This window comes from Mobula hypostoma, chromosome 13 (assembly GCF_963921235.1).
Source record: "Mobula hypostoma chromosome 13, sMobHyp1.1, whole genome shotgun sequence".
NCBI lineage: Eukaryota > Metazoa > Chordata > Chondrichthyes > Myliobatiformes > Myliobatidae > Mobula > Mobula hypostoma.
This window is the reverse complement of record NC_086109.1, coordinates 2,505,863-2,519,613: the sequence shown is the minus strand read 5'-3', so window position 1 is coordinate 2,519,613 and position 13,751 is coordinate 2,505,863. Positions and strand designations below refer to the sequence as shown.

Genomic DNA, 13,751 nt, shown 5'->3' with positions numbered 1-13,751 from the left:
ACCAGGACTGTCTATCGGTGATGTTCAGTCCTGCGAACTTCAGTCTTCTCAGCTTCGACAGTGTTGTGGTTAAGGATTGTCTATCCTCACTCTCCACACCACCACTCCCAACATTTTGAAGTCAATGACCAACTCTTGTTTTACTGACATTGAGAAAGATAGCTGTCATGGCAACACATCACTAGGCTCTTTACCTCACTCCTCGGCTCTGACTCATCATTATTTGAGATTTGGCCGACTATGGTGGTGCCTACTGCCAAATGAGGGGATGAGAGGTGATCACACTGAAACATCCAAACACCTCATCGGATTCTGCAGGATGGAGCCCTGGCTGGAGTGATAGAATATGAGCTCAGCTGCTCCAGACTAAGAGAGGATGAAATACACGGGAGAAATCACACCCAGAGGCTAGTGAATTTTCACAGCTCTTTACAAAACAGCACTACGGAAGTTCAGTCACATGGGGTATTCAACGTAGATGTGGATGGTTTTTGGATGTCAAGGGAATTAAAGGATGTGAGTTTGGTGCAGGAAAACGAGGTGGAGGGCAATCAGCCATGAATGGGGCAGCAGACAGGAAGGGGCTGAATGGTCAAACATAAAGTTTCTACTGAACAAAGAAATGGAGCTGGAATGAATTCCTGGAACACACAGACATCAGCAAGACATGGCGCAGGTTTATGAGTAACTCTTGTGAAAGAGGGTGCAGCACTTGTGGGAACTTCCTCCAGCAGTAACTGGCTGAACTGAAGGGTGAGAGAAGAGTTAAACTGTTGGGTTGGAAATGAGTTGGGACTGGTTTAAATTTCATGTGTTTCTGTTGGGATGGAATGCGGGAGTTGGGGATTAAGGTGTCGATAAGGATCTTCTTAATTCACCTTTCTTTTTCTGTCTCGACCTCAGGTCCTGTGTCAGGTACAGTCATCATGGTTCAGTACATCGCCAAGACTTGCAATATCACCTTGATCTGCTCTGAAGATTCAGGCAACTCCACCTTCAGGTGGTGGAGGGGAGGAGAAGTTGTGGGAACTGGCAGCCACTATCACCTCCAGCGGCATGGAGAGGCGAAAGGGGATAAAGAAGTCCTGTATGAGTGTGAGGCCCGGAACCCCGTCAGTAACGAAATGGCAGAGGTCTGGCTGGGAGACATCTGTGGAAAGAACAAATCTGGTGAATGTCAGAGGGAGCAATTGGAATTTAGAGAGGCTGCCCAGACTGTTCAATAAGATAGTGCTGATGGAGTTTTACTTTGTGTGTAATCTGCGCCCTTTTACAAAAAAAAGTTTACATACGTTCACTGACTTTCATGAGAATGGTTCTCATTTTAAAACATGGACATCCCTGTCCAGGACACACTCCAGTCCCGGAATATCCACTGATCCAAGGAGACATGGTATGCTTCCTTCCCCAGGGACACCTGAGCATGGACATTTCCTCAGAAGAGGCACAGGCATTTGGTTCAGTCAGAAACCTCGATAGCTCTTTTTCAGGAACTAGGAATTCCAGGCTGAGGTAGACAGACAACAAATTTTCCTCCTCACTGGGTTGACTCTTGCTGTCCTTTGCTGGCTCTTGGTCTGGGGGAGGTTTCTTCACCCCAGTCATCTGGGAGCTGTCCACACAAGACTGTAATCAACCTTTCTTCCCACACAGCCCTGGGAGATGTGGGCCATTCACCTGGGGGCGTGGAGGAAGTTCACTGGGGTTAAACAAAATCAGTGCATTTATAACCCCACCCCACGGATTTGTCATCCTCTCCAAACTCCCTCAACATTGCTCTGCCAGACTGACATTATATAACAGAAGGAAAGCTTTTCCTTTTGTGCAAGAATAAACTGCTCTCTGTGTGCTCACTCCCTCCACTGAGGCTGATGACAGTCTGGGCCCTCCCCACCTCCCCCTCTTTTCCATTGTCCCACACATTGACTGGCGGCAGCCCACATCTTTCCAATTGTAAATTCAGCTGAGTATTTCTTTATAAATATGATTTTCATATTAACATACACACTCGCATTGCAATATGTACATAATTGAAGTTAACACATTGCCCTCTAGAGAGCCCATGTGCTCCTTCTCCTGGGACACGCGGGTATGGACACAACTCCAGAAGAAGGGCATTTGGCTCAGGGAAAACCCTCAAGTGGCCACCACTTGGATCCGAAAATGGTCACCTTGGCCAGGCCCAAGAGCAGATCGATCTGGAGAATTCCCAAGTGACTCACCTGCCTTCGCATTGGGTGACCAAAGGTCACAAGGGTAGGGCTGAGGTGCAGCTGAACTTGAGGTACAGCGCCTTCAGATGGTTCAGTAGTCCTACAGCCTCTCACACTCCATATATACATGATACACTCTCTCCTCAAGGCTGCAGAAATGAGAGGTGGCTGGGGAGCCCATTAATTGACTTGGGAACCTGTCTCACAACATTCTCTTCTCCAGGCCCCAGTGGAAAGGGGGAGGACTCCTACATAAACACCTCCACTCCAGACACCAGAACGGACTGGCACAACATGTCCAGTGTGAAAAACTGAAGAGTTTGCAGGAGCAGCCTGCAAAAGAAATACCTCTGCTCCTGGAGAAATGTCACAGAGAGGCCAGATCTCAAGAACAACTTCTGAGCCTTGGTCTGATGAATAGTTCTGGCCATGGGTGGCAATCTGGTCTGAATGACCCTCATTGATGAGCCCCCTCAACACCCGTTGTGACAGAACAGCCAGAGGCTTCAGCTATGAGTCTCATCCAATCCACTGCTTCATCCATCCACCCATCCATGGAGCCAGAAAGTCTCTCACTGCTGGTGGAGGAACACTCTGAATGAAGGTGACCGTCCCAGTTCAGTACAACAGAGCAGGACAGCTGATATTTATTGCTGGGAGTCTTCCCGAGGGACAGTGTCTCTGGTAGATGCACCACACCACCAGTCTGGGAGGATGCCCAGTGTGAAGATAACCCTGCAGGGTCTGAAAGTGGAGTGTTTCAGCCTGCCCTGTCCTAGAGGTCTCTGTTGAGACATTGTAGATGGGTTTGACTCTGAATGTAACCCTAGCCTTCCCTGTCCTAGAGGTGTGTGTTGGGACATTATAGACTGTATATAAACCCGGGTCTCCCTGGCGTGGGAACCCATAATGATGGGCCCACAGATGTTGGGAACTCATGAAACTGAGGAAGGTCATGTGGCCCATTGTGAACCAGTTCTGAAATTACTGAATCACCAGAAGATTTCAGCAAATGTGGCTCTTCAGCCTGTCAATTCCTGCTAACTTCATGCTGTATCAGTCCAGCTCATTTCACCTATTCACACCTCTCTCTCTCTCCCATTCAGTGAGAGAGTGACTGGTCCTATTCATGCAGGGTTTGATCTGTGTGAAGACCATCATGGCCTCCACCACCCCTCCCAACACATGACAATGTTTTCCCTGGAGTACACTCCCCACTTCCCTCTCACCGTTCGGTCTAGTACTTTCTGCGGCTCTTGGTATCGTCTTCTCTGCCCAGAGACAGAGATCCTTTCTGTTTAGTCAGGGACCCTCATCGTTTCACCACCCTATTAAATCTGACCTCAGCCTCTGTTCTCTCATTCTGCCATGACCCCTCCATCAACCTTCCCCAGCCCTGTTCCATCCACAGAGCTCTCTTGTCCTGCCTCAGCTCTGACCATCCCCACCCAGACATTCATTATCCCCGTTCACAGATCTGGGATCCTGATCAACAAATGCAGAGATACAGATTGCCTCACCCTCTTGTCATTCCTCATTCAAAGATCTGTGGGCAAGTTCCCTTTGTCCCTCCACACCGCTTACACTCTCCCATTCATCCCACCTTCCCCAAACAGTACCCCCACCGCATCCCTGGACGGGGTCCAATTTGTCGTGTCTGTGCCCCACCACCCCCAGCTCTGCCCCCTCTATTGATATCTGGCTGCAAGTTGCAACTTCCTTCCTCAGGACCGGGTGCAAGAAGTCTTCACTCTTCCCTGTGTGGGCTCACTGTGGCCCAGCTCTCTCACTGGGCTGGGACCCAGAGAATGTGCCAGCAGACTCCCCTCAAACCATCAGGCTAATCTACACGTCCACCGATAAACCCACCACCATTATGTTGTAACTTCCTGTCAGAGTAACATAATGTACAGATATTCCACTAGCTATTGTCACTTTATGAACATGCAATCAGTTTATGTACATCAGCTACTCTTATGTAGGATTTCGGCCCAAAATGTCTACCGTTTATTCATTTCCATTGATGCTGCCTGACCTGCTGAGTTCCTCCAGCATTTTGTGTTTTGCTTTGGATTTCCAGCATCCGCTGCCTGTCTCGTGTCTATATTTATTGTTTTGTTTATGCTTCATGTTTTTTTTATGCTACCTCGGATCCAGTAACAATTATTTTGTTCTCCGTTACACTTGTGTACTGAAGTGTGACAATAAACTGTCATGGTCCGGATCGGGGTCCCTTTAAATTTACTTTGTTTATGTTACGATCTGGACTATTGACTCCCTGTTTCCCTTTGGTTCCCTGTTTTCCCGTGTCCCTCGGCTTTGGTGATTGGAGACAATTTACTCTCGACTGAACCGGTAGTTTATAGTTTCCGCTTTCAGCCGTTCAGTCTGGGAGCGTTTGCAAAGTCACCAAGGTACAGCGTGCCAATGTCATCTGGCTGGAGCAAACCTAGTCTCCGCCCGAAGCGAGTGCTGGTAATTCGCCTTTCCTCACCAGCGCAACCCTGTCAAGTTAGCTCGCCAAAGCGAGCCTGCAAAGTTTCCTCACCGAGGTGGGTCTGTCAGTTAACCCGCCGGAGGGAATCAAGAACCGCTGTCCACTGTTCCGGGCCGAGTCGAGAGCTCACCACTACCCAGAGGCTCCAAGTCAAGTCCTGGCTCTGGGTACATCCAAGTTCTGAGTCAAGTCCCGGCCCTGGCGTTCCATGATTCCTACCCTACCCCACTGTCTGAATCACTTCTCTGCCCCTCTCACCTCTAGCCCTCGTCTGCAGTCCTCGCCTGCACTTCAGTCTAGTTCTATCGCGGGAGCTAGATAGGTACTGTCTGGTGTTCTTTCGTGTTGGTCTTGTCTTGTCCTCGCCTCCGTGGGGTAAGTCTGGCCGAGTTGCCATTGCTCCGCGGGGGGTCATGTCTTCTCCTCGCCTCCGTGGGGTAAGTCAGGCCATCTTGCCATTCCCCCACGGGGGGGGGGGGTCATGTCTTGTTGTGTCTTGTCCTTGCCTCTGTGGGGTAAGTCAGGCCGTCTTGCGTTGCCCCATGGGGGTTCATGAGTCCCGGCCCTATGTCCTGTACCCAAGGAGGGGTCCTGATTCTGCATTCTGTGTATGTGTCCATGGTTCCATGTACCTGCTCTCCTGAGACTGAGGCTCTGTTTTTCCATGATCCTCCTCTCCCTAGCCCATCTCATGTCCTTGCCTAGTTCTGGGGTCCGAGCCCGAGGCAAGACCCAGGTACTGGGTCCTTGCCCAGTCTCTGGCTCGGAGTCCATACCCTAGCCTCTGCATGTTGCCGCTTGTTCTGGGATCCAATTCCGAGTCCAGGCCCAGAGCCCTAGTCCCAGCCTAGTCGTAATCCTGAGTCCTTGTCCGGTTCGCTACTCCTGCTTCTGCTTTGCTCTCCTGGTATCAAACAATAAACTCAATTTAATTAACCTCACAAGATGTGCCTTGCATTTGGGTCCACCCTTGCTCCCAATGCCCCACCATTGTGACAGAACGCTCTCGCCAAACATGGACCCAGCAGACACAAACACTGTTTTTCCAAACTCTTGTCAGCCTGAAAGTCAAGGTGTTGTTGTTCTGTTTTGCCGCCGGCCAAACACCCCTCCACCCACCCGGGTCATCGATAATACAGCAAATCTGTTGGTTGCCTGGAAGCTCCCATTGGGGAGGGAGGGAGGATACTGTCATGGTCCGGATCAGGGTCCCTTTAAATTTACTTTGTTTATGTTACGATCCGGACCGTTGACTCCCTGTTGCCCTTTGGTTTCCTGTTTTCCCGTGTCTCTCAGCTTTGGTGATTGGAGGCAATTTACTCTCGACTGAACCGGTAGTTTATGGTCTCCGGCTTTCAGCCGTTCGGTGCAAGAGCCTTTGCAAAGTCGCCAAAGGTACGGCGTGCCAATGTCACCTGGCCACAGCAAGCCTAGTCTCCGCCCGAAGTAAGTGCCAGTAATTCACCTTTCCTCACCGGAGCAACCCTGTCAAGTTACCTTGCCAAAACGAGCCTGCAAAGTTTCCTCACCGAGGTGGGTCCGTCAGTTAACCCGCCAGAGGGAATCAAGAACCGCTGTCCACTGTTTCCGGGCCGAGTCAAGAGCTCGCCACTACCCAGAGGCTCCAAGTCAAGTCCCGTCCCTAGCGGCATCCAAGTACCGAGTCGATTCCTGTCCCTGGCGGCATCCAAGTTCTGAGTCGAGTCCCGGCCCTGGCGGCATCCAAGTTCCGAGTCAAGTCCTGGCCCTGGCGGTCTGTGATTCCTGTCCTACCCCGCTGTCTGAATCCCTTCTCTGTCCCTCTCGCCTCTCGCCCTCATCTTCAGCCCTCGCCTGCACTTCAGTCCAGTTCTATCGCCGGAGCTAGATAGGTACTGTCTGGTGTTCTTTCGTGTTGGTCTTGTCTTGTCCTTGCCTCCATGGGGTAAGTATGACCTCCTTGCCGTTGCCCCACAGGGGGTCATGTCTTGTCATATCTTGTCCTCACCTCCGTGGGATAAGTCAGGCCGTCTTGCAGTTGCCCCGTGGGGGTGTCATGAGTCCCGGCCCTATGTCCTGTACCCAAGGAGAGGTCCCGACTCTGTGTTCTGTGTACGTGTCCCTGGTTCCATGTGCCTGCTCTCCCAAGACCGAGGTTCTGTTTTTCCATGTTCCTCCTCTCCCTAGCCCCTGTCATGTCCATGCCTGGTTCTGGGGTCCGAGCCCGTGGCAAGACCCAGGTACTGGGTCCTTGCCCAGTCTCGGGCTCGGAGTCCATACCTTAGCCTCTTCATGTCTCCTCTAGTTCTGGGATCCAATTCCGAGTCCAAGCCCAGACCTCGTCCCAGCCTCGTCGTAGTCCTGAGTCCTTGTCCAGTTTGCTATTCCTGCTTCTGCTTTGCTCTCCTGGTATCAAACAATAAACTCAATTTAATTAACCTCACAAGATGTGTCTTGCATTTGGGTCCACCCTTGCTCCCAATGCCCCACCATTGTGACATAAACAACCTTGGATTTGAATCCTGAAACTTGAAATGGCTGCTCCTGTGTCTGTGATTCCTCAGCATTAATTCCTCCTCCTGATAACTGTTTTCACTTGTCTCCTCAGATGAGATTCCCGTCGTGGAAGGTGCCCTCGGAGAAGTGGCTTGGTTAACTTTTGAGATCCCAGAAGCGGCAAACATTACCAATGTTGTGTGGAGAATATTATCAAACTCAACCAAGATAGCAGAATGCATGAATGGGAAATCGACATATCTCGATACTAAAAAGTACAAGCAACGGATAGGCTGTCATCCAGCAGACTATAGTTTAATAATCCATGATCTACAGAAAGAGGACACTGACGTTTATGAGGTGATTGTTACAACAAGTTCAGGAACACGGACTAAGAGGAAAGTGCAACTGAAGGTAGCTGGTAAGTGAGATACCGTGAAGAGGTCCGGGTTTCACCAGTTCCTGAAACACCCCTAATTAATGGGTGAGGGCAGATCCTGTGTGTTCCCCCTGTTTTCTGAGCCCCACTGTCTGCCCGTGTCCAGAGCTGGGCTCACGGTCCCAGTGTAGTGGGGTTGAGACAGTGTGAGTCTGGAGGACACACTCACCACATCCCCAGAGACTGGACCAGAGGCTGTGAAGCATCAAACTGCTGATGGGGAACCTCGTGACTCTGAGGCTGGAGGAGCTGAGTACATATGGAGTGGAAAACAGAGCAATAGCCAATGGGGTGGGAGGGACTGTAATGGATGGGCCAAATGGTCTATATCTGTGGGTCACGGTTAAACAGATCCCACAGTATCTCCAGGTCAAAGGTGTGGTCTGTCACGTTCAGGGATCCCAGTTCCGTCTATTTCTCAGAGCACTGCTTGCTAATGGCCCGGACTGCGGTCTGAGCTCAGCAAAGTACACAAATACAAGAGCACACCCACACCCAGCATAACAGAATCACAAGCAAGAGAAAATCTGCAGATGCTGGACATCCGAGCAACACACACAAAATGCTGGAGGAACTCAGCAGGCCAGGCAGCACCAAGGGGAAAAAAGTACAGTCAACGTTTCAGGCCAAAACCCTTTGGCAGTCCTTTGAAGGGTCATGACCTATAACGTCCACTGTTTACTCTTTTCCATACTTTTGATTTTTGTTTATTAATTGAAGCGTAAAATGAAATACAGTACAACAAGTAAACCTTTCAAGTTTCAAAACTTTTTCTAGCTGCATCCAATTCCTGCTGCATGGCAACAAAGGCTATGTGCATGAGAGCATTTCAGTTATTGCGCAGCCATGCACCTGTGCAGTTTTAGAGGGAACAGTGCTGAGGTGACAATAAGCTGTCACTTTTGCTCAGTGTGACTTTACCCTTCCCAACTGAGCCTCACAGTGGTCACAGTGCCACCCGCCTGGCTGCTGCTGTGGCCTGAAAGGTCATTTCCCCACCTACCCCCAGCAGCAGCGTCCAAAGGGAAGTACTTGTTACTGCTCTCTCTACCTTTCCTGGTGTTCACCAACCCATCTGCAGTGTACCTGTGACTACTGCACAGAAACTGTTATCGATGATGCTCTCAGCATCCTGGATGGCCCTGAATATATCCTCCTTCAGTTCCAGCAACTTAGCATGGTCAGTCAGGAGCTGCATAGTTCAAGGGATTGGCTATCATGTCTGTGGACCCAGCAGCCGACTTCATCCCCCAACCCCAAATGGTCTCTGCACCTCAAGACCACCCTTCAACTTAGTGAGAGTATTTCCTCCTTCCCTGAGGGGTACAGAGGCTCAGACACTCTATCAAACAGGAAGTCACCACCTCCAACTCTCCATCCTCCTGCCTGACTCCCCCAACCTTGGAACAGGTGGACTTCCCAGGGTCAGGCCCAGGGAAAGGGCAGTACTGGAGATGGTGGCCAGGTAATGTGAATGGAAGTGTTCAGTTACCCTCTGCACCTTCCTTCCACCCAAAAATTCCCCTCCCTCCTTACCCGCTGCTGATCCACACCTACTGCCTCGGGAGTGGGTTAGAGGCCAGGCATAACAGTACTATCCCAGTGGCACCAAGCGCAGCCTGAGGGCTGGGACACACAGCTATCTGTCACTGGGAAGCAAACAATGATCTGCCCGTCAGTAACCTCCTTCCACATCAGCTTGCGGTAGAAAGAGGAGACGTGGCTGCTGTGCTGACGATTGAGTGGGAATGGGGTGATCTCCAGCAGCACCTCCCTGAAGATGCAGATGGTAGAGGAGCTCATGGGGAATAGAACCTTAGAACCACAGCACAGAAAACAGGCCATTCGGCCCTTCTAGTCTGTGCTGAAACATTATTCCGTTAGTCCCATTGACCTGCATCCAGTCCATAACCCTCCAGACTCTCCCATTCATGTACCTGTCCAACTTATTCTTAAAACTTAAGACTGAGCCTGCATTTACCATGTCAGATGGCAGATTAGAAAGCTGCTGGAGACCTCAAGTGTGTCCACCAACAGAAATATCTCATCCACAGTGAGTCCTTTAGAGTCATTGTCGAAGAGAAATACAGCACAGAAACCGGCCCTTCGGTCCATCTAATCCATGCTGAAACCATTGTAATTGCCTACTCGCAATGACCTGCACCGACATCATTGCCCTCCATATCCCGGCTATCCATATACCTACCTATCCAATTTTCTCTTAAACATTGAAATCGAGCTTGCATGGACCACTTGCACTGGCAGCTCATTCCGCAATCTCGTGACCCTCTGAGTGAAGAAGTTTCCCTTCATTTTTGCCTTAAACTTCTAACCTTTCAACCTTAACCAATGATCTCTGGTGGGAGTCCTACCCAACGTCAGTGGAAAAAGCCTTTGTATTGCCCCTATTATACCCTCATAATTTTGTATACCTTTATAAATCTCCTCCCAATTGTCTACATTCTAAAGAAAACAGTTGTGATCTATTCAATCTTTCCTTATAACCCAGGTCCTCCCGACCCGGCAACAGCCTTGTAAATATTCTATTCACTCTTTCAACCCTGTTTACATCCTTCCTGGAGGTAGGTGACAAACTCCATTCAATGCTCCAAATTAGGCCTCACCGATGTCTTATACAACTTCGTCATAACATCTCATCTTCTGAAGGCCAATGTGCCAAAAGCTTTCTTTATGACCCCATCTATGATGTCATTTTCAATGAATTATGAATCTGTATTCCCAGATCCCTTTGTTCTACCACAGTCCTCAGTGCCCTACCATTCACTGCGTAAGACCTGCTGTTGGTCCTACTGAAATGCCAAACCTCGTACTTGTCTGTCTTAAATTCCATCTGCCATTCTTCGGTCCATTTTTCCAGCTGATACAGATCACTTTGCAATCCATGATATCTTTCCTCACTGTCCACTACACCCCAAAACTGTGTCATCCACAAATTTGCTGATCTAGTTATCCACATGATTATTTAGATCATTGCTACAGATGGCAAACAACAAAGGACCCAGCATTGACACCACTAGTTACAGGCCTCCAGTCCGAGAGGGAACATTCTACTACCACTTTCTGGCTTCTTCCACAAAGCCAATGTCTAATCCAATTTACTCTCTCATCCTGAATGCCAAGCAACAGATCCTTCTTGACCAGACACTCATGTCGGATCTTGTCAAATGCCTTTCTAAAATCTATGCAGACAACATCTGCTACCTTGCCTTCATCCACTTTCCCGGTAACTTCCTCGATAAAAACTTACAAGATTAATTAGACACGACATACCACGTACAAAGCCATGCTGGCTATCCTTAATCAGTCCATATCTATCCATTACTGATATATCTGGTCCCTCAGAGCCTTTTTTAAACAGTGAAACACCATTGGCTATCCTCCAATCCTTTGGTACCACTCCTATAGTTAAGGGTGATTTAAATATCTCTGATCGGCCCCTGGAAATTTCTGCACTTGGCTTCCACAGGATCCGAGGGAACACCTTGTCAGGTGCTGTGGATTTATCCACGCTGATTTGTCTCAGGGTGGCAAACACGTCCTGCTCTGTAATCTGTGGAGGATCCATGAAGTTGCCACTATGGCTCACTTCTGTAGACTCTGTATCCACCCCCTGAGTAAATACAGATGCAAAGAATGCATTTCCCATCTCCCCATCTGTTCTGGCTCCACACATGGACTACCATTCATGTCTTCCAGCAAACCAATGTTGTCCCTAGCAATCCTTTTGCTCTTAACATACCTGTAGAATCCTTTAGGATTCTCCTTCACCTTGTCTGCGAGAGCAACTTCAAACCTTACTTTAGTCTTTCTAATTTCTTTCTAAAGCCTCCCCTTGCATTTCTTGTGTTTCATGAGCACCTCATTTGTTCATACTTGCCTATGCCTGCTATATACCCCCTTTTATCTCTGAAACGGGGGCTCAAGATCTCTTGTAAACCAAAGTTCCCGATGCATGCTATTAATTCATGCATGCACCTTTTATTCTGACAGGCATATAAAATCTCTATTCTGAAAATTTCATTTTTGAAGGCCTTCTACTTTCCAAGTACACCTTTGTCAGAAACAGCCTGTCCCAAACCACACTTGCCAGATCATTTCTGATACCATTAAAATTGGCCTGTCTCTAATTTAGGATCTCAACTCACAGACCAGATCTATCTCTTTGTATCATACACAAAATGCTGGAGGAACAGGCAGCACCTAAAGAAAACAGTACCATCGACCCTGAGGGTCTCGGCCTGAAATGTCAGCTGTACTCTTTTCCATAGATGCTGCCTGGCCAGCTAAGTTCCTCTAGCATTTTGTGGGTGTTGCTTGGATTTCCAGCATCTGCAGATTTTCTCTTGTTTGTGATTGGACTACCTCTTTGTATATTCACTTTGAAACTAATGTCATTGTCGTCACTAGATACAAAGAGTTCCTCTGCACCAACTTCTGTCATCTGCCCTGTCTCATTTCCTAATAGCAGACTAAGCATCAGCAACTCTCGTTGGGACTTCTACACACTGACGAAGGAAACTTTCCTGAATACATTTAACCAACTCTATCCCATCTCGTCCTTTTACAGTATGGGATTCCCAGCCATTATGTGGAAAGTTTAAAATCACCAACTATAACAACCTTATGTTTCTGGCAACAGTCTGCGAGCTCTCTATAAATTTGTTCCTCTAAATCCTGTGGACTATTGGGTTGTTTGTAATTTAGCCCCATTAACATGGTCATTCCTTTTTGTTTTCTCAGTTCCAGCCGTAACGCCTCACTAGTCGTGTTCTCCTGTCAATCTGCGGTGATATTCTCTCTGACTAGTAATGCCAGCCCTCCTCCTTTAATCCCTCCCGCTCTGTCACATCTAAAACAACGGAACCCCGGAATATTGAGCTGCCAGTCTTGCCCCTCCTGCAATCATGTCTTCCAAATGGCTACAATGTCCTAATTACAGGTGTTCTCCTGATGGCAAGCAACATAATCCACTCGATTGTCAGGCTGAGCTCGGTCTAACCCTACATTTCCAATGCTGTGACAGTTGCAAAAGAGACAGCAATCTCAACCATTCCCTTTAAACAGACTTTGAGGTTCATGTTGGTGTGACCATAGTTTCTCTCCACACTCTTCCATAGCAGTTTGAACAGCGACTGTGCAATATGAATGAATGAAGCTGCAATGTTACTGGGTGTCTGATAATCACTCACTGGAGAAAGCGAGGTATCCATTGTGTCCACAGTGGTGTAACTGTGGGAACGTCCCACCACCAGAAAGACTGATCTGTCCACCAGGCCCACAGTGGTGTAACTGTGGGAATATTCCACCTCTGGAGACAATGAATTGTCCAGCAGGCACACAGTGGTCTAACAATGGAATGGTAGCACCACCAGTGAGAGACATCCATCAGGTCCACAGTGGTAATGGTGGGAGGGTCCCACCACCAGAGAGAATGAGCTGTCCACCAGGTCCATAGTGGTAATTGTGGAAACATCCCACCACCGGTGAGAATGCGATGACCATTAGGCCCGCGGTGGTAACTGTGGATGGGTCCCACCAGTGGTGAGAATGCAATGACCATCAGGTCCACAGGCCTTAGGAGATACAACCTCAGTACAACCCAGTAACAACAGCACAGCGGAGGAGAGATAAATTATGGTGGGGCAGGGAGTGGAAGTGTGGGTTGGGGGATCTGTTCCTGCCCTCCTGTGCTGTGTCTTTGACTTTGTGTAGCCTCTTCACCCAGGATTGTTGAGGCCTCACAAAAGCCCCTGATATAAAAATCAATCTTCTTCATGCAGAGAGGCCCTGCTGACCTGGGCTGTGCACTTTACCATCTCACTCTTTCAGGGTCACACCCAGGTGATCTTCCAGCCTCTACCAACAGTATTTCATTCCACAGACACCAATCATAGAGTGTAAGGAACATTGTCATCTCCACCTACTACCCCCTCCCCTCTTTCCCACCAGCATCAGTCAGAGGGAGACAGATCATCTCCCTCCATCTCCACAGCAGATGCATATACCGACTGAGCGCAGATTCCTGCAACTAACTCAGGCTCTGCGAGTGGGTGATGGGTCAGTGCAAACGGATCTTGCCTCTGTGTCTAATTCCTGTCCTGTGAGT

The 13,751-nt window shown here is 48.9% G+C and overlaps 1 protein-coding gene across 1 annotated transcript in view; it reads left to right on the top strand.

Annotated features, from left to right (window-relative positions):
• The window catches only part of LOC134355367 (uncharacterized), a 54,332-nt gene that overhangs the window by 32,243 nt on the left and 8,338 nt on the right, over positions 1-13,751 (top strand). The window contains exons 3-4 of the mRNA XM_063065147.1: positions 904-1,170; positions 7,298-7,606. Coding sequence (XP_062921217.1) covers positions 904-1,170; positions 7,298-7,606 — 576 coding nt within the window. The remainder of the gene's footprint in view (positions 1-903; positions 1,171-7,297; positions 7,607-13,751) is intronic.